The sequence below is a fragment of the Saccopteryx bilineata genome, chromosome 3 (genome assembly GCF_036850765.1).
Source record: "Saccopteryx bilineata isolate mSacBil1 chromosome 3, mSacBil1_pri_phased_curated, whole genome shotgun sequence".
NCBI lineage: Eukaryota > Metazoa > Chordata > Mammalia > Chiroptera > Emballonuridae > Saccopteryx > Saccopteryx bilineata.
This window is the reverse complement of record NC_089492.1, coordinates 177,342,411-177,364,547: the sequence shown is the minus strand read 5'-3', so window position 1 is coordinate 177,364,547 and position 22,137 is coordinate 177,342,411. Positions and strand designations below refer to the sequence as shown.

Sequence of the window (22,137 nt, the reverse complement as noted above, 5' to 3'; positions counted from 1 at the left end):
GAAAGGCAATGACTACTTTAAGCAGCTCCCTTACAGTGTTAGGAAAGTGGTGCATCATCACTTGCTGGAAAAGCCTGACCATTGCTCTGAACCATGTAAAATTTGAGTAGTGAGCATATAACTTATTTATGTGGTACCTACTGTGACATGGCCTGAGAAATGGAACTTCTCCCTGCCAGTTGGCAGAGGAAGTCAGGGAGCAGCTTCTCACCCGCCAATCCTCCTTTCGAGCCTTGGGTCACTGAAGTGACCAGCCTGCCTTTTACTGCTAGTGCTACAACATGCTTCAGAGGAAGGATGAGTGCAGCTGCTCTGGCCAAGAATGGGGGCTGCAGAATTCTACAGGAGGGGGCTTAGGGTGGGGTACTCTGGAAGACTAGGATAGGGGCATGGTGGGAGTGGGGATGCAGTACTGGGGAATTTGAAGCTACATTTGCAGAATAAACAGTTTTTACTCATATTGCATGTTTGTTGAGGGTGGCTTTGGTAATGACTGCTGGAATTACAGAGATCCAAGTGGTTCCCCCAAATCACCCAGTAGCACAGCCTCCACTTGTCATCTCTCACCACGCTTCCTTCCCATTGTCCTAGTGCAGAGCTGGGGGAAAGCAAAGGTGAGGGTGCCCAGGCAAGTGGCCACATTCCTGTTAGTGTGGTGTGAGGATTTGAAAGGGGAGGGTTAAGTCTGTCTATTATAATAACCCTTGACTGCAGTATTCGTTGGCTGGAGAAGAGTAAAACTTTGAAGTGGAGAAGGGTAAAGGAATCTGCTATGCCAAAGTCAGTAGATATTTTTGAAGTTCTTAGCTTAATTTTGTCCTAGAACATGTTTAAAATTTTGTTTAAAAACTGCATATTAGTGGAGAAGACTATTTTTAAGCTTCTTCTTTAACTAAAGGCAAGTGTAAGAAGACTGAGCACCAGTAGGTTGACCGTGTCACATGAATGTGCACGTGGGCATATATATCCCTTTTGCCCTAAATGAACCGAGGGAGAAATGGCAGGTTTTACTGAGGCCTCTGCAGAAGCGGTAGAGAAAGAACAGACACAGCTCTCTGCAGGGAGCTATGCACAAGATTCCTGGCCCTGGAATCCCAGGCCTCCCCCATCCTGCCCTCTTCCAGTGGGCCCTGCTGACTGCCCTCTTGTTTCTTCAATCAGGATTTCATATGTAGTACGTAGATGTAAATAAGGAGATGAACTTGGTTTATTATACTCAAGTGAATGGGTAAATATGCCATTTTTCTTTTTCTGTTAGGAAATAACAGTTCTTATTTTCTGGGTTGAGATAGGGAACCTTCTTAGTTTCTGCATCATTGTGATAAGACACTTATCCGTAAGATTAGTACTGTTTCCCTTGCCAGTATTTTTGCAAGTCATAGCACCTCAAGATTTGCCAAAACCTTGACACACTGTAATGATCTACTAGAGGTCAATTCCATCTCCAGATAGAGTGATCTGTTGTATGTCATGTTCAGGCTGGTTCTTAATATTTAAAAGCAACTGTAGCAGAGATATGACTTAAAGGGCCAAACCTAAGGAAAGACTAGGCTTTCCCCCCCCTTTTGTCTTGGCTTTCCCTAGCTTCTTTGATTTAACCATCTGGTTTTCCTAACAAAAGAAACTATAAGTTTTATTTATCTATATTGCTTATGAAAATACCACTTTAAGCATAAATGCTTCTCTAGCAAGTCAGCTCTACTCTCTGCATCCTTTATTTCTCTGTAGGGCTAATTTCAGTGTAGGTGGTGGGGCTTGCTCACATACTATGGTCATAGTTAATAACGGTAAACAGGGTGTGCCTCACTTTTTATTTCTTCAGTTGTGGATGTACCAGTTAACTGTTACGTGTAACACTTAAAGCACCTCGCACACATGGGTGTATTCTAACTTCCCTTGTTATGCTCTGCGATGGGAGGAGTGCAATAGAAAGTGAGGACATTCAGCAGAGTAGGAACTGGGTACTTAATAAGTATCCTCAGGTTCACTTTTACCAGAAGAAACCATGATGGTGATTGTAGGGAGTTAGTAAATTTTTGCTGTTATTATTCTGATGTTTGCTATTCTTCTATTAAAATAAAAGTGGATTTATTTTCTCTTTGAATCAAACTTTTTTTTCTTTTTTCCTTTTTGGAAAGGATTTCTGGAATGATGAAGAGGAAATGTGGTCTTTCAGGCTTGGAGTAGAGGAGAGAGAAATTTTTGTTTAACTGGTAGATTAGCACAATTTTTTTTTATTTTTATTTTTTTACAGAGACAGAGAGAGTCAGAGAGGGATAGATAGGGACAGGCAGACAGGAATGGAGAGAGATGAGAAGCATCAATCATTAGTTTTTTGTTGCGACACCTTAGTTGTTCATTGATTGCTTTCTCATATTGTGCCTTGACTGTGGGGCTGCAGCAGATCGAGTAACCCCTTGCTCAAGCCAGCAACCTTGGGTCCAAGCTGGTGAGCTTTGCTCAAACCAAATGAGCCCGCGCTCAAGCTGGCGACCTCCAGGTCTTGAACCTGGGTCCTCTGCATCCCAGTCCAACGCTCTATCCACTACGCCACCACCTGGTCAGCCATATTAGCACAAATTTCAAAGGAGAAATAGTAAAATATGACTAAATCAAGTTAAGGACTTTTTAGTAGTTAATCTGAGGGAAGTGGTCTCTTAATAGATGAGAAGATACTTAAATATCTTTGTTTCTGCTATTTGAATATGAATTTGGTTATCAGTGTATTGGAATGCACTGAATACAATAAATGTTAGTAGTTCATACCGACCTAAACAAATAAATGTGGGAGAAGGATAGCCCTTCTTTATAGTAGAATTCTAATGAACAAATACAGATGGATATAGAAAATCATCATTAAGCAAATAGCATAGTAATAATGATAGTAGGCAAGAATTTTTTGATAAATACAAAAAGAAATCAGTGGACAAAGGCATGGTGAGAAACATGATATTTGCAGAATCTCAAAATACCTCCCAACAAGATTATAAAGGGAGGAACAACCTGGCGGATCCTGCTTTACCTAGGTTAGGAAGTTAACATTACCAGTAAGGAGACAGGCTGTCCTCGTGTACCTCCTGATGGCCCAAGATCACTGCTGGGATGTTTTTGCCAGAAATGCATAATCTCAACCTAATCATAGAAAATATCAGATCAACCCAAATTGGAGAGCACTGTACAAAATAACTGGCCTGGGCTCTTTAAACATATCAGGGTCATGAAAGGCAAACACGGAGTGAGCAACTGCCCCAGATCAGAGAAGGCGAAGGAGACAGGGAGCCAAGTGCAAGGTGGTGTCCTGAATTGGATCTGGGACTGTAAAAAAAAAAAAGACTTTGTGGGTCAGTTTATGAAATTTGAATAAGGCCTGCAGATTAATAATTTTGTATCAAAGAAATTTTTGTTATTTTAATAATTAACTATGGTTATATAAGGTGTTAATATTAGGAAAAGTTGGGGGGGAATGGCATTTAGGAACTCTATATAATTCTTGGAACTTTTTGTGAGTCTAAAATTATTTCAAAGTAAAAATGTTAAAAAGGAATGTCGTGGTATGATTTTGAATGATTTGGAATTTCTTTGTTGGCAGGAAGAGGATAATTGTATGCCATATGATACCTCTCATGATCTCTTACCATTTTCACAATTAATTTTAGAGGCCTTGTGAGTCCTTTAAAATTTTTTTTAAATGGAGTAGCCCTTTAACCTGTCACCTGATTGAACCTTCAATAATCATCCTAAATATTTATCTCAGTTTTATAATTGTGAAAGACCTTGAGCAATAGCGATGTAGTTTCAAATGGCAATGGAATGGGAATTCAATACTTTGGGTTGTTTTTTTTCTTTTTAAAAAAATCTAATACAGCTTTCTCTCATCTAAAGCCAAAAGTGTGATAAAAAACCTTTCAGAAGATTACCTCTAACCTGTGAAATCCAACAAATGATAAGATCAAGGAGTAGATCTTTTTTAAAAATTTAGGCATATTTATTGCCTCGCCAGTAATTTAAGTTCTTTGAGGGCAGCTTCTGTATCTCTGTGCTCATTTGTATTCCCAGGCTTCCAGCCAGTGCTTTATCTGTAATAGACCATCAACAGTTGCTGGAGAAGACGCAAGCCCTCCAGAGGGTGAGGGTGGGAAGGGAATGGGTGTTGGGGTTTATCTTTAGCGCAGAAGTATCAAACAGCAAATAGTGATAAACCTGACTTTTTGTCAATAGAAAAATGAATTTACCTTGTTGAGGCTTAATTCTGTATAAACCTTTAACCTAAAAATAATAATTAATGGGAGATTCAAAGTAGAGTGAAAGACAAAATATGTTAGGGACCTTTGACTTTCCTGTTGGCAATAAAATATCCCATGATGAAATATATCTTTCTAATTTAACATTAAACAGCCATCTCTACTGTTATTGATATTTTACTGCATTGATTTATTGTTTACATTAGCGTTTCATCTGTATCTGAAATATTACTCTCCTGTTTGCTTTGCCTTTATAAACTGCATTTGTTTTAGCTGTTATATAAATGGCTTGCCATTGAAAAATATCAGAATTTTTAGGAGTTGGCTGTGCGGGGTTTGAGGAAAGTCTTCATCAGTCCAGAAATAATTTTAGATGGCATAAGAAGAGCGCAGAACTGTCCCATAGAACTGAACACTCAAATGGCCTTTTTTTTTGGGGGGGGTTGAAAATATATTTATAGAATATCACTGCCCTTGCCGGTTGGCTCAGTGGTAGAGCATCAGCCCGGTGTGTGGAAGTCCGGGGTTCGATTCCTGGTCAGGGCACTCAGGAGAAGCACCCATCTGCTTCTCCCTTCTCCCTCTTCCCTTCCTGCAGCCCAGATGATAGCATCCCCCAAGTAACCTTGACCCCCAAATCTGAAGTAGTAGTAGATTATTTGCCTTCCATCTAAGACAAATCAATACCTAGGTAGGAACTGAACTCTGATTCCTTGGTGCCTCCCCTGCTTTTACTTGCTTGCACCTTCTGTCTCCAAATGCATTTTATTTGAGGTGCCTTTGTCTTTTAGGAAAGATGTCCAGGTAGTGTTATAACAGGTGAAACAAAAGTGGTGTTCAGTTGAATAAATGTCTAACCATAACTTTTTAAAAATTAAGGTAAAATACGCATAACATAAAATTAACCATAATTTTCTATAGTGATTGCAAAGGAGGTTTCACTTCAGGTGCCAGAAAAAAATGTAACATTTTCCCCCCAGCTGGAGAAAAATATTATATTCAATAATTAAATTAAATTTATGTTTTACTGCACTGTACTTGAAACGGAGAAGACAGAACTTGCCTATTTGTGGTTCTTCCTCTATTTAACTAAACTAGTTTAATTTATATGCAAAATAAACAAATTGGTTGTTTTTGTGTGGGTGGAGGATTAGATTTTTGAATACCCTTTACAATGTATTATATTTATTAAGTACAATTTTAGCTACCTCATTTTTTTTTTACTTTGGTTTTCCCAAAGCATACTTTTTTCCGTTAGTTGCAAGAACTTTCACCTACATATGCTTTATACCAAGAAATATGTGATACTTTGGAGTCAGAATTGCTAAGGTATGTCCTGTATCAACTTGCTGAATGTCTGGAAGCCTAATATCAAATTCTTTGATTTCTCTCAGCTCTAAATCTTTTAAGTGATGTCAGTATACTTGTATGTTGACATCAGTGGAATTATTATTTTTTGGAATGCCAGTTTAAGAGCAGTTAGCTTTGCTTGCATCTGACTTTGAAATGCAATTTAGAAATGCTTAATCTCAAATGTCATTTGGCTCTGTATGAATCGTTGTTTATGAACGTTTCATTCATGTTGCTGTCTGCACTGGGAAGGGAGTTTGGCCACAAGGAGTATCTTAGCATTTCTTGTCTATCAGGGCATGGATGGCAATGCATGATAACCAAAGGCCCCTTGAAGTGATTTTTGTCAGAAGAGATGATTTTTACATTGCTTAGAAGGTGCTATCCCCTAGGTAACAAATGAAGTTTTTATATTTCCTGAGGCACTATCTACCTGACTAGTGTTCAAGGGTTCTAAAACTAGAATTATAATCTTAAAAATTTCTTAAATGAATCTAGCGAGAAAAAAAGACCGTTTTTCCTATATGCACACAAATAATTTGGGAAGTCTAAACATTCCATTGGTCTTTTAGTAGCTGCTGATGGAAGAATGAAGGTGCTTAGTGAGTTCTGGTGGCCTGAGCGACTCCTAGGCATGGCAGATGTGTGGGGACGGTTTGGGAATTCTGCTTGTATTCCTGCATGAACAGGACAGAGGCAGAGAAGTTTACAAACAACCTGAATACAGAAGATGCATAAACCAAACAAGGAGGGGTCATAAAGGGCTGGTAACTCGGGTCTCTATGCTGACTGACATCTCATCTTTATCATGTTGGTTTCAGATCGCCTGTTTGGTACCTGTGGATCAGTTTCAGCTTTATCAGCAGTTAAAATTTAAACGAGGTATGTATGCACTCTTTTTTTTTTTTTATCCCAATGGTGAATTTGGTTTTACACATGTCATCTTTCCACAAACCTGCATGGAAAATTAAGGCAGCTGTGGGCTGTCAACAAAACCAGGAGGGTCCTAGGAAAGGGAAAGACTATAATTGCAACATTCGATTTTAGCTTTCTCAGCCACAGCCAGAAAAGATACAGACTAGCAGGAAATAGAACTTTGTTTATATGGTTGTTTTGTATTTTTATTTTTATTTTATTTATTTATTGATTTTTTACAGAGACAGTGAGTCAGAGAGAGGGATAGACAGGGACAGACAGACAGGAACGAAGAGAGGCGAAAAGCATCAATCATTAGTTTTTCGTTGCGCCTTGCAACACCTTAGTTGTGCATTGATTGCTTTCTCATATGTGCCTTGACTGCGGGCCTTCAGCAGACAGAGTAACCCCTTGCTGGAGCCAGTGACCTTGGGTTCAAGCTGGTGGGCTTTTGCTCAAACCAGATGAGCCCGCGCTCAAGCTGGCAACCGCGGGGTCTCGAACCTGGGTCCTCTGCATCCCAGTCCGATGCTGCGCCACCGCCTGGTCAGGCTGTTTTGTATTTTTAATTTGGCTCATGTGAGGGAACTTCTGCAGAAGTTGGATAGCTTCATAAAAGCAATACTATTACAAAAGACAAATGCCCTCAATGGGGTTTGACTGTCATCTTTCGTACTCATGAAGATTCCTCTAAAACATAAATCAGCCCAAACATTTTTACTGATGTGTATAACATTTATCATTTGTTCTTTTGGTCCCATCTTTTAATTATAGTGATTGCTGAGCATATCATATCATTTTAATGTGATTTATAATATATTGGACTAATTTTCTTTCTGACTTTGGACTTGGGGTAATTTGTATAACTTTTGTAGTTAATCCTGCCTTTTTCTCTGTAGGATTTACTTTTTACTCTTTTTGGCTTCTCATAGATCTTTTTTAGGAGGCCATTCCCTCCTGTCACACCCTAATATGTACTTGAACTAAATGGTCTGTTTTTTGTTTTGTTTTGTTCTGTTTATGTGTCTGAGAATTAGAGAGAAAAAAATTGTTTCCCCTAGACCTCTTAGGACTGGTATAGTCTCACTGAGTATATAAAATAAACTAGCCTAGCATTAACATGAAATATTTTGATTGCTGACTTTTTCATCTGGAATAATAAAATCTAGAGGTGAGGGTGGTAGTGAGAGAATGAACATTTATCTGTCCTGTCCCAGTAAGTTTGGTAAACACAATGGCCTTTATATCATCTAATTTTTGCAACACCCTGACATATATATAATTCTTACATGAAAAGGAAAGAAAACCCCATGAAGGGGGTAAGAATAGGAGTGCTTGCAGGGGAGTCACAGGATGGCATTCACTAGGACCATGATCTGGCTCAGTCTCATAGGCTTGTGTTTTTCAGCAAGCCAAAAACAGATTCATCTCTCCCGGGTAGGTCATTAACTAAATTTATCATACTGATGTATTAAGGTGGAATTTACTGAAAAATATTCTTGGACTAGATTACTTGAATTACAGTTTTGCTCTATAGGAAGATGCAAATAGAAGGCTAGGACACAGAATGTTGTTGAACATGGAATCAGAAGTGGTGGAGTCAGATGAAGTTTAGATTTCATGGTGAAGACACAGCTTGATGCATCTTGTCCTGCAGATTCTGAGCTAACTAGAGAAATTAATGGTGAGTACTTAATATTGGCTTGCCTTAATCCATCTACCTGGGCTGACTAGATTGAGCTTCTAAGGTCAGATGCTATTTATTGGATGTGACAACCAAGGATGATAGATATTGGTGCCAAGTATCTGCCTTGCCATTTTCCCGCTGTATGCCAATATTCTTCACTATAAAAATAAATACCGTTGGAACAGAGACATTTTAGGTATTCACCCATGTATGGATGAGGCTGGTAGTGAGTGCCATGGTTTTGAAAGTCTTGAGTGGAGAAAGTCAAAGGAGTTAGATTGGATTTTCAGGCTTTTTTTTAAATGGTGAGACCTGAAACTCACCTGTCCTCCTTAGTCTCCAAGACTCATCCTGTTTGTAGCATTCCCTTGCCGCATGTATACCTCTCTTCTCCTATGTGTACAACCTCTTCCACACCCACCCCCGCCCCATCTTTTAGGTCTTCTTCGTCACTGTTTACATGTTAGTGACATAGTTATTACTAAAATGCCTTTCTGTAATTATACAAATTCTGATAGTAGCAGGAATTAAAATGGTGGGTTGATTCTCACTGATAAATATGAAGTTTCGGTTTATTTTTAAAAAGTAGTGCCTGAGAGCCTGGGTGAGGATGCAGGCTCTACCACTCACTGAGCTGTGTGACTTTGGGCAAGTTACTTGTCAATTTCCTTATCTGTAAAATGCAGATAATAATAGTTCCTACACTGTGGGGTTGCAATGAGAATTAAGTGAATTAATGCATGTAAAGCACTTTCTATGAATGCTTCTTATATTTTAGTGTTCAAAGTATTAATAGTTGGTAATAAAAATATTAATAATAGAGTAGCTCTTTTTACAATAAAGTATACTCAATGGTCTTCTATTCCCTTTTTTTTTAAGAGAAGAGAATCATAACATTCATATTTAAATAGATATTATGATTGTCTTTTTGTCAGTGGGGTTAGAACACTGGAACTTAATTAATCACATCTATCTTGTGTGTGTGTGTGTGTGTGTGTGTGTGTGCATGCATGCACGTGCCGTACCTTCTCTAGGTTTGGAAAAATTTACAATGATATGTGTACACCATTATAATATCCTACAGAGTAGTTTTACTGCCCTTTGCTCTGCCTGTTCATCTGTTCCTCACTTAAAACCTCTCTCAACCACTGATTTTTTAACCGTCTCCATACTTTTGTCTTTCATAGAATGTCATAGAGTTAGAATCATACACTATGTAGCCCTCTCCCATTGACTTCTCTCACTTTGTAATATGCATTTCACCACCACATCCATCTATATGGTAGGAATAGCTTTGCAATAGGTGAGGTACACATGAAAAATTATTGGCCAAGACTCTCACTCTTCTCTAGTAAGTGCTTGGACAGATGTCACCGCAGTTTGCTTTGTAACTGGGACTTTTTGATGTTTTTGTAGTGTTCATCCCTACTTGTGATTGGCTTATTTCTTCATTAGATATAATAATGTATTTGGTCTGGTTATAATCAAGCTGGGCAGGCTTTGGAACCAGACTATTCTATAGAAGTGGTCTTGCATAGCTCTGCTTTGATGCATTAAAAGGTGATCACATAGTTTTACTCATAGAAGGCATCTATTTGTTTTTTCTTACAAGTTCTAGGTAGGTGCACCACGATAGATTCCTATGGATTGAGAATTGATTTTATTATTTCTATTTTATAGATTCAGAAACTTAAAATTGGAGAGGTTGCCACTTGCCTAGGATCACATAAACTATGTCTAACCTCATCTATAATTTTTTTTTAGTTCTATTTAGGTAAAATATGTAAAACGTAAAATTTACTATTTCACCCATCTTAGGTGTACAATTCAATAGTGTTGAACATTCACAATGTTGTACAACCACCATTACCATCTATTTCCAAAGCTTTTATTACTGCAAATAGAAACTGTAGCCATTGAATAATAACTTCTCATTCCCTTCTGATTCCAATCCATGGTAACCTCTGACCTATTTTCTGCCCTATGGATTTGCATAGTCTAAATATTTCATGAGTGGAATCATACAATAAGCCAGAAAATTTTTTTTGCGTCTGGCTTATTTCACTTACAATGTTTTAAGGGTTTATTCATGTTGTAGCATGTGTCAGCACTCCATTTTGTTTTATGGCTGAATAACATTTCATTGTGTAGACACACCACATTTTGTTTAGCCATTCATTGTTGATGGACCCACTTGGGTTGTTTAGGGGTACAAGTATCTGTTCAAGTCTCTTCTTTTAATTCTTTTGGGTATAAAGCTATGAGTGTAATAGCTGGGCCATATGGTAATTCTATGTTTAGTTTTGAGGAACTATTGAACTGTAAAACACTGTAATTTAATTATAAGTTTAATTAAACATTTTTATTATTTTAAAGTATGGAAGTATGTGAAATTTTTAAGTATGTTAAATCTGGTGACCCTTTTACTCAACTCTCTCATTCTATAAAAAGAAACCTGAGACCCAGAGACATTTGATCTTACATGATTTGGAAGGGGATTTGTAATCATGTAATTCTTCATTATAATCTGGTACAAATAATTATATTAAAAAACAGATATTTCAAGTTAGAGTAAATTAAGTTAATATAGTACCGCATAATGGAATTTACTTGATTGGACTATTCTATATAAGTTGTATACCTAATTTTTACATAATAGATGTCATATTCACTTAAAACTCAAGACCTATTAGCTAGGTGACTTGAGGTTAATGCCACAAAAATATTTTATGTGAAACTGTTTTGAAGAGGATCTTGAGATACATTAAGTACTAATATTGTGAATGAGTTAAATGACTGACTGGCAGAAAGTTAAACTCATTGGCCAGGCCCTGAGATGAAATTGGAGAGACTGTTGTTGCTTTGAGAAAAATGTAGTCAACTTAGTGGCAGTCCTATATCCTAATTATAAAAATTATTGTTAGTTTTGCCAAGTCCTTACTGCCTACCAAGCTCTCAGTTTTTAGTTTGTCATCTAGTACTTTGTCCTCTGCTTTATGTTACATAAGTGATTAGCTTGCCCTTTATGTCTTTGTTTTTTATCTAAGTCTTTGTGAGGAATAAACATGTTGAATAGGAATGGGTCCAAATCATCTCTGTTGGTACAAAGCGAGGAAACACCACTTGGGATTGATTGGTTATTCTTTGACTCCACTTCGCATCCATCTGTTACTTTCCATTGGCTACCACTGTGTTTGCGGCTTTCCCTTTCTGTGTCAGTCTTCCAGTATTAACCAAGAGAGGGCAATACTAAGTTTCCATGTGCTAGTGATTACTGCTTTACTTTCTACTGGTTCTCAAAGCACATGCCTGATGATTCATGCTAGAATCTTGCTTTACTCTTGTTTTCAGAATCTATTTTTTCAAAACATTTTTTTTCCCCAGAAATTGGGTTAAGGTCATCCATCTCTCATCCTTAAACACTTTTTCCACTTTAGTGACCCTGTTTTACTTACTATAACTGCATATTGCTCAGTTCTTTGGTAGGTTAACATGTCTGTTCTTGCCTAGTTGTATTATTATATAGTGGTTAGAAACACTTCAAAATGTTTTAAGTGCCATATTGTTGTTGTTCATAAAAAAGTGAAGTAAAATAGGAATTTGTTTCCCTGTTACCTACTAATTCTACCATATTCACTCATATATTCAACAACTACGTTTTTATGTAGTGAGCATCTATTATGTGCTAAGGGCCATGAACAGTTCCACACGCTGATTTCATCTTCTTTGAAAGCCCTTTTGTTCTTAGCATTTTTCACAAGGCTCTTCATTTTAAGTCTTAACATTGATGATATGGCTGTTTAAGTTTCATGTTACTCTTTTATTTGTCCTTGGTGAAGTGCTCCCACCCCATCTTTTGTGTCTGATCAGTTAAGTGTCTCACCAGAGCTCCCTCTGTAGTTATTTGATGTCTTTTAGTAGGGTTATTTTTTTGTAAGATGATGATACTTTTTGACCTTATCAAGTTAGTTTTATTTTTTTTGACAACTTCTATCTCTCATTAATCATCTTCCTTTTCATAGTTCCTGATCACAAGCCTGTTCTTCGTGTGTGTGTGTGTGTGTGTGTGTGTGTGTGTGTGTATGCATGTGTGTGCTTTCTTTTGGAGCCTGCTTTTCTGGTGTCTTGTGGTAAGTGAAGGATTAGTTCTAGGGTTTCCTCCCTAAGCTGCTCTGTGCTTTCCCATGATAACACTTTTTTTCCCTCAGCGTCATGTTTCTTCTACTTTACCATCTATTTTTTTTCTTTTTGATCAGTTTTAAATCTAAAATAGTGTGCTCTAGATCAGTGGTGGTCAACCTGGTCCCTACCACCCACTAGTGGGCGTTCCAGCTTTCATAGTGGGCGGTAGCAGAACAACCAAAGTATAAATAAAAAGATAGATTTAACTATAGTAAGTTGTTTTATAAATATTTATTCTGCCAAACTTAGTGAAAATCTTACATAAATTATTATTATATGCTTTAACCTGCTGTAACTCTGCTTTATAAATTTTATAAAGTAAAGTTACTTCCCTGCTTTATAAATCACCATTACTGTGGAACAGGTGGGTGGTTAAAAATTTTTACTACTAACAGAGATACAAAAGTGGGCGGTAGGAATAAAAAGGTTGACTACCCTGCTCTAGATGGTTCAGTTTTTCTTGGAAAACTAAAGTGTCTGCAGGAAAAGACATTTATCAGCATATAGGATGAGTTTTCTATTGCAACACCTTAGTTATTCATTGATTGCTTTCTCATATGTGCCTTGACCGCGGGCCTTCAGGAGACCGAGTAACCCCTTGCTCAAGCCAGCGACCTTGGGTCCAAGCTGGTGAGTTTTTTGCTCAAGCCAGATGACCCCGTGCTCAAGCTGGTGACCTCGGGGTCTCTAACCTTGGTCCTCCACATCCCAATCTGACGCTCTATCCACTGCGCCACCGCCTGGTCAGGCTAGGATGAGTTTTCTAAAGGGAACTCGGATGAGAGACATGATATTAAATGCTTGCTGCTTCCTATGTGTACTTCCATTTCCTCATATAAAACATGGGGATAAACAGCATGATTATCCCAGGGCTAATGTAGAAAAAGTAAATAGTGTGTGTTGCTCACAGTGTGCATTCAGTAAATTATCACTGCTATTATCATTACTGTTGTTATTAATCACTACCACCACAAAATCTTGCCTTTTCCCCAGTTTTCTAAACTAACTTAAGAGAGCATCTTCTAGAATCAAGATCAGACCTCGGACTGAGTGTATAGCACAATAATATTACTTCTGTTTTCTTTTCAACTTAGTTCGAATCTTTTTCAACATGTTTCCATCCTTGTTATAGGATATCCTAGAATAGATGATGTTATATCCTAGATTCTATAGCATTATATAGGAACTTGCTAATAAATGCTAATTCTTCTGTACCACCTTATCATTTCCATTTGCTTCCTACAGTATACTTTAACTATAAGCCTTAATCCACTTTTCCTGACCATCTCTAAGGAGATCAAAATTTGTTAAGATGAAGCATTCAAAGTTGGTGCTTTGAAGAGAAAATATTCCCATGGTGAACACTTAATTAAAGTGAAATTAAAATCTATTTAGTAGCATGATTATATTTTTACACAGAGAATGGTATTCTAGGTATAAAAAAGGCTTGATCCCATCATATACTCACTAACCCCATTATGCAGACTCCTAACATGTGTGGGTCCTAATGTAGCATCTTTAGACTAGATATCATGAGAGTTGTTTCCAAGTTTGAAATTCTATGGTTTTCTCCGACTATCTTGAGTGTACCTGTTCTGCCAATGGCCACCTACATTTGAGTATATTTCCTGTAGCAAATGTTAAGTTTGATCAGTTTAATTTAATTGCATTTTAACTGTCTTCAGAAGACCTTTGTTTTTTGAGATAAACAAATTAACTTTGGCACCAGAGCTGTGGCGGTGCAGTGGATAAAGCATCAACCTAGAACTCTGAGGTTGCTGGTATGAAAACCCGGGTCTTGCCTGTTCAAGGCACAGATGGGAAGCAGCTACTATGAATTAGTTGATGCTTTCCACTTCTCTCCCCAACCCCTCTCTCTAAACAAAACAAAACAACAAAAACAAACAAATTAGGTTTGGTATAATTAAAAATGCAATGGGTCATAAAAGTGAAAACAGTTTGACTAATTTCAGCTGATAATTAAATTAGCTTGGGTACATGGTGTTTCCCACAAGAATAAAAATTAATGTGATGTCTTTTTGGGCACAGCCTCACAATGGTAGAGAATGGCAGAGAAACCACACCCGTGAGTTGAGAGAGAATGAGAAGCAAACTGCACATATGTGATGCTGCTAGTTCCAGGAGGGAAAACCAAGAGTCCCGAGTTTAGTTTTGAAAACTGAAAATGGTCATTGTTGTCAGATAATGATCTTGAGGTTTCATGGTAGTTTTATTTTCTTAGAATGTTTCTACTTCCCAAACATTGTCAGAATACAGAAGTAGAAAATAGTTTAAACAGCATTTTCTCTGTTGCAAAAATTACATGATAAGCAGAGTCTTAAGATCAAATAGTCACGGGGCTTTATTTCAGTAATCAACTCTCATTTTTATAAGTGCATTCCAGTGTGAGTCTATGAATTTGTCTATCTCTGATGTCAGTATGTTATAATTAATCACTTAAATCACGTTCATATTAAAATGTTTGGGGCACTGTTAGTTTGGGGCTGATATACACAAACTCCTGCTTTTTCTTTTTCTAGGTTTCTGAAAGCTTTCACCTCAGAGCAACCTGAAGCTTTCATAACTACCAGTGCAGAAGGAATTAGTTGGATATGGCTTAGTTCACTTTTTCCCCCAGCTTTGGAAAGGAAATTTGAATGGGGAAGAAACTACTAGACCTTAAATCATGGGTCCCCAAACTTTTTACACAGGGGGCCAGTTCACTGTCCCTCAGACCATTGGAGGGCCAGACTATAAAAAAAACTATGAACAAATCCCTATGCACACTGCACAGATCTTATTTTAAAGTAAAAAAAAAACAATTGGCCCTGGCCGGTTGGCTCAGTGGTAGAGCATTGGCCTGGCGTGCGGAAGTCCCAGGTTCGATTCCCGGCCAGGGCACACAGGACAGGTGCCCATCTGCTTCTCCACCCCCCTCCTTCCTCTCTGTCTCTCTCTTCCCCTCCCGCAGCCGAGGCTCCATTGGAGCAAAAAGATGGCCCAGGCGCTGGGGATGGCTCCTTGGCCTCTGCCCCAGGTGCTAGAGTGGCTCTGGTCGCAACAGAGCGACGCCCCAGAGGGGCAGAGCATCACCCCCTGGTGGGCGTGCCGGGTGGATCCCGGTCGGGCGCATGCGAGAGTCTGTCTGACTGCCTCCCTGTTTCCAGCTTCAGAAAAATACAAATAAATAAGTAAATAAGTAAATAAATAAATAAATAAAGTAAAAAAAACCAAAACGGGAACAAATACAATATTTAAAATAAAGAACAAGTGAATTTAAATCAACCAACTGACCAGTATTTCAATGGGAACTATGTTCCTCTCACTGACCACCAATGAAAGAGGTGCCCCTTCCGGAAGTGCGGCGGGGGCAGGATAAATGGCCTCAGGGGGCTGCATGTGGCCCACGGGCCGTAGTTTGGGGACCCCTGCCTTAAATGTTCTGGATAAGGGTTCATTTTGTTTATCTCCATAATTACTGTGTTTCCTAGGCCCAGAGCCAGGAGGTAGAATTGAGTTCACCATAATAGTATAAAAAGTTTTTTGTTGTTTTTTTTTTTTTTTTACAGAGACAGAGATTCAGAGAGAGGGATAGACAGGAACAGACAGACAGGAACAGAGAGATGATAAGCATCAATTATTAGGTTTTCATTGCGACACCTTAGTTCATTGATTGCTTTCTCATACGTGCCTTGACCGTGGGCCTTCAGCATACCCCTTGCTCGAGCCAGCGACCTTGGGTCCAAGCTGGTGACCTTTGCTCAAACCAGATGAGCCCGTGTTCAAGCTGGAGACCTTGGGGTCTCGAACCTGGGTCTTCCGCATCTCAGTCCGACACTCTACCCACTGCGCCACCACCGTCTGGTCAGGCAATAAAAAGTTTTTTTGAAATTCCCTATTGACCCAGTGGGGCTCCCCTTTCCCTCAGTCTCCTCTCAGGTTGTTGTCGTGGAGGTAAGAGTGGGGAGAAGACAGCTCTTGCTCATGCGCAGTGGTTTGGCCACCACCTGGTGTCCATCAGTCTGTTCCCTTTTGGCCTGGGTTCTGCGAAGTCCTGTTAGCTGCCAGGGCTGCCAATGTCTGATGCCCCTTCAGCATTTTTTTTTTTTTTTTGCTTTTCTACTAATCTGGCCTGTAGGTTCCTCTGGTGGAACACTGGGATACTTGATGCAGGTAAAGCAAAATTGTACTGTTAATGGCATATTAGAATTATGATATTAAAAAGAAGGAACTCTTTTAGCTTCTAATGATTTTTACTTATGGCAGCTCTTCTAGGAGCAGGACAGATGAGTAATCTGAAGGACAGATGCCTTTTCAATGTGACCTGATTTGTATGTTTAAATTCTTGTCTTGTTGTGGGGAAGCTCATCTCCAAGAGACACCAAGATGCCCTGAAATAATCCTCTCTGGGTAGTTGTTTCTGTTTTCTGAAAATAACTGAATAAAGGGTGGGACAGTATAGAATCTTGCCATTTATGCTACCATTATCTCTTGTTACCAAAAGGAGTTGATCTACAATATTATTTTTTACACTTCTGTTGTTATATTGCTTCATTCATTTATTCAATAACTACTACATTCCAGGGATATTTCTAGGTCAGTGTTTGTCAACTGGGATGATTGTTTCCAGCTGCACCTCTACTACAAAATCATGACAGTTTCACCTTCAAAGTGTGCTCCAAATTTTTAGTACTTCCACTTTTAACATATAATCCTGTGTATTATCTTGGGTTAGATCACTACAATAGCGTACTAATAGATCTCTCTGCTGCTACTTTGTACCGTTACCATCTAGTCTTTCTACAGTAGCCAGAGTAATCTTCTAAAAGTGGGAATCATGACCCTCCCCTTCAAGGGCTTCTCATCTCGCTTAGACCTTATTAGTAATCAGGCCATTCACTGCTATTCCCAAATAATCACCTATGACTCTGCCTCTGCTCACTTAGCTGCTTGAAAGTTGGATAGCTTTATTACATATGTAAAGCTCTTCTTTTGCATTATTTGGGTAAAAGTTGGAAAGCTTTCAGATCAAAACTATGTGTGGGTTGGCTGCTTGTTCATAGTTCTAACCTATACACTTACCTTTATCATCAGACTTTGAAAGACCTATGATTTAGGATGGATGGTAAATAGATATTTGATCTGGGACTCTTTAACTCCAAGTTATAAATCAGTCTTCATTTCTTTGGTTTTGGTATTCATGAAACAGTAAGAAGAGTTTGAATGAAAATATAAATGGTATGGAAATTCAAGGCAAGACCTTAGAGCAGTGGTTCTCAAACTTTTTGAAGTCAGGGCACATTTAAAATCCTACAAATAGTTGTAGGCTCACTATATACAAATTTCTGAGAAATATGTTATAATAATTAAGTCAAATATTAAAGAAAAAAGTATAAAGTCCAAGCGTGCTTTTATGGTAATTAAACAAAATAAATATGACAAAATTAAATTTATTCTGACATTAAAAAACATTTTTATGTTACATTTTTTGAGTTATACTTTTTAGAATTCATAAAAAAGAGGGGTTAAAAAATAAAAAACAACAAAGAAGTTATCTTCTTATATATATAGATTAAATATATAATCTTACTTTCTTAGTAAGATTTAGTAAATTCAGCATGTCCCAGCGCGAATGTGTTAAGTTTTTTCATTCTTGTGTTTATAAGAAACATGAGCCTGATGTGTCCTAGCGATTTCTTCAATGTTTGGGCATATATTTGAAAGGCAAACTCTCATTTCCTCATCAATACATTGAAGAATTTCTCCCTTTTTACTTTTAATTTTGTTGAGGGTAGAAAATCCTAATTCACATAAATTGGATGTTGAAAATTGTAATAAAATGTTCAAAGCTTTTTAAGATATTGACACATATTCTTCTTTTATAGAAATCCAAAAGGCTTCAAGAGACAATTTCTTATGTTTAATCATCAATCCACCATCAGTGGCTATAGCTGCCAGTTCTTCTTCTGTAAATGTTAAACCAAAATCACTTGAAGCTTCCATGAATGAGTTTCTAATCCAATCGTATTGTTCAGTGTTAAGTTATGGAAAATGCTATAAATTAAATTCTACCCATCAGCCTTCAAGTCCTATTTTATTTACATTTATCTTTGCTCACTTCCAGAGTTGGATTCTTCAATGTCATGCTTCTTTTTGAGAAATCTACCCATTTTATTTGAGTATATTTATCTAAAAATAATATAATGATGTGTTAATAATAAATATAATAATGCTGTGTTAACAAAAAGAGCAGTATTTCCATAATTAAATGGTATAATAGAGTAACTATATTTATTTTTATATCTGGGCACATGCCACGAACCAGAGCAGCTAGTAATTCCAGGTCCTGAGTGGGAACGGTGTGGAATTAAGAAAATACGGGGTCAGGAGGGTCCTGTAATTGCTGCTGGCAAGAACAAAGTGGCCCCAAAACTGCATCTTGTTTTATTCATAGGGCAGAGTGAGAACATTAACAAATCAATGGTCTCTGATCACGTTTCCAAGGCAACCCAAGAATTTTACCAAGTGCAGAAAACCCCTACCATACATATCATCTTAACTTTACACCAAACAAAGAATAGAAGAAACTTGTCTCCAGTCTTTCCGGGGAACATGGGGGGTAGTGTAATAATCCAGCACCACAGTTTTAACAGCCTTTGGCAACCTAATCAGGCAAGAGAGGTGGGGGTTGGGCAGACTGTCAGTTTACAGCCAATTTCCACACCTCTGTCCCCCCAAAATCTAAACTCCTAAAATCCTGTTGGTTTTTTGGTCCCCAACAGGCACATATTTCTCTGGAACAACATAGGGCACACCTGGAAATCTTATATGGCACACTGATGTGCCCTGGCGCGCACTTTGAGAACCACTGCCTTCGAGTATATGTGTGTCACTGTCCCTAGACTTTCTCACCAGCATGTTCCAAAGTTTTAGGGATCTTTGATGGTCCACCTGTCTTGAGGTCTGAGGATCTATGAATCATAGATTTCCCTTTTCTGATTTTATTTGCCCCATAATTCTCCAATCCCTGTCCCTCAGAATTAAATAAGAAAACATGTTTAAGGATTCTGTTATTGAATGAAAACCAATAATAAGCATAGATCCAACTGTTACATTTTTGATGTGAGACATTAATGGAGACAGTGTTGACTGGAACACTTCGGACATTTCCCCCAATACTGAATTTGTGAAATCATTACCTTTAAAACCAAGCTCATACTTGGTACTTTCAGTTCCTTTTTGTACCACCCTCTGGGTTTCTTTGCCTCCTGGGTGGAAATGTTTTTTTAATTAATTTTAATGAGGTGACATTGATAAATCAGGGTACATATGTTCAGAGAAAACATCTCTAGGTTATTTTGACATTTGATTATACTGCATTCCCATCACCCAAAGTCCAATTGTCTTCCGTCACCTTTTAACTGGTTTTCTTTGTGCCACTCCCCTCCCCTCCCCCACCCCCTCTCTCTCCTCCCCTCCCACCCCGTAACCCCCACACTCTTATCCATGTCTCTGAGTCTCATTTTTATGTCCCACCTATGTATGGAATCATATAGTTCTTAGTTTTTTCTGATTTACTTATTTCGCTTAGTATAATGTTATCAAGGTCCATCCATGTTGTTGTAAATGATCTGATGTCATCATTTCTTATGGCTGAGTAGTATTCCATAGTATATATGTACCAAAGCTTTTTAATCCACTCGTCCTCTGATGGACACTTGGGCTGTTTCCAGATCTTTGCTATTGTGAACAATGCTGCCATAAACATGGGGGTGCATTTCTCCTTCTGGAACAGTTCTATGATGTTCTTGGGGTATATTCCTAAAAGTGGGATAGCTGGGTCAAAAACCAGTTTGATTTTTAATTTTTTGAGGAATCTCCATACTGTTTTCCACAGTGGCTGCACCAGTCTGCATTCCCACCAGCAGTGCAGGAGGGTTCCCTTTGCTCCACATCCTTGCCAGCACTTATTCTGTGTTGTTTTGTTGATGAGCGCCATTCTGACTGGTGTGAGATGATATCTCATTGTGGTTTTAATTTGCATTTCTCTAATCATTAGTGATGTTGAGAATTTTTTCATATACCTATTGTCCATCTGCATGTCCTCTTTGGAGAAGTGTCCATTCATTTCTTTCACCCATTTTTTGATTGGATTATTTGTCTTCCTGGTATTGAGTTTTACAAGTTCTTTATACATTTTGGTTATTGACACCTTATCAGACATATTGTCAAATATATTCTCCCATTATGTAGTTTGTCTTTTTATTCTGTTATTATTGTCTTTAACTGTGCAAAAGCGTTTTAGTTTGATATAGTCCCATTTGTTTATTCTGTCTTTTATTTCACTTGCCCTTGGAAATAAATCGGCAAATATATTGCTGCGAGAGATGTCGAAGAGCTTACTGCCTATGTTTTCTTCTAAGATGCTTATGGTTTCACAGCTTACATTTAAGTCTTTTATCCATTTTGAGTTTTTTTTTTTGGGAATGGTGTAAGTTGGTGGTCTAGTTTTATTTTTTTGCAGGTAGCTGTCCAATTTTCCCAACACCATTTGTTGAAGAGGCTGTCTTTACTCCAATGTATGCTCTAACCTCCTTTGTCAAATATCAGTTGTCCATAAAAGTGTTGTTTTATTTCTGGGTTCTCAGTTCTGTTCCATTGATTTATATGCCTCTTCTTATGCCAGTACCAGGCTGTTTTGAGTACATTGGCCTTGTAGTATAACTTGATATCCGGAAGTGTGATACCTCCCACTTTATTCTTCCTTTTCAAGATTGCTGAGGCTATTTGTGTTCTCTTTTGGTTCCATATAAATTTTTGGAATATGTGTTCTATATCTTTGAAGTAAGTCATTGGTATTTTAATTGGTATTGCATTGAATTTATAAATTGCTTTGGGTAATATAGACATTTTAATGATGTTTATTCTTCCTAACCATGAGCACGGTATATGCTTCCACTTGTTTGTATCTTCCTTGATTTCTTTTATCAATGCTTTGTAATTTTCCAAGTACAAGTCTTTAATCTCCCTGGTTAAATTTATCCCTAGGTACTTTATTTTTTTGGTTGCAGTGGTGAAGGGGATTGCTTCCTTAATTTCTCTTTCTTCCCTGACCAGGCGGTGGTGTAGTGGATAGAGCATCGGACTGGGATGCGGAAGACTCAGGTTCGAGACCCCGAGGTCGCCAGTTTGAGCGCGACTCATCTGGTTTGAGCAAAGCTCACCAGCTTGGACCCAAGGTCGTTGGCTCAAGAAAGGGGTTACTCGATCCACTGAAGGCCCGCAGTCAAGGCACATATGAGAAAGCAATCAATGAACAACTAAGGTGTCGCACGCGCAATGAAAAACTAATGATTGATGCTTCTTATCTCTCTGTTCCTGTCTGTCTGTCCCTGTCTATCCCTCTCTCTGACTCTCTGTTAAAAAAAAAATTCTCTTTCTGACAGTTCATTGTTAGTGTATAAAAATGCCTCTGATTTCTGAGTATTAATTTTGTATCCTGCCACTTTGCTGAATTCATTTATCAGGTCCAGTAGTTTTTTGACTGAGACTTTAGGGTTTTCTGTATACAATATCATATCATCTGCAAATAATGATAGTTTTACTTCTTCTTTTCCAATTTGGATGCCTTTTATTTCTTCTTCTTGTCTGATTGCTGTGGCTAGGACTTCCAGAACTATGTTAAATAAGAGTGGTGAAAGGGGGCACCCCTGCCTTGTTTCTGATCTTAAGGGTATTGCTTTTAATTTTTGCCCATTGAGT

At 38.1% G+C, this 22,137-nt stretch overlaps 1 protein-coding gene across 2 annotated transcripts in view; it reads left to right on the top strand.

The window, feature by feature from the left end:
- The window catches only part of RNF144B (ring finger protein 144B), a 306,840-nt gene that overhangs the window by 265,892 nt on the left and 18,811 nt on the right, over positions 1-22,137 (top strand). For both annotated transcript variants that reach the window (XM_066268306.1, XM_066268307.1), the window contains exon 4: positions 6,413-6,473. In XM_066268306.1, the coding sequence (XP_066124403.1) occupies positions 6,413-6,473 (61 nt within the window). The remainder of the gene's footprint in view (positions 1-6,412; positions 6,474-22,137) is intronic.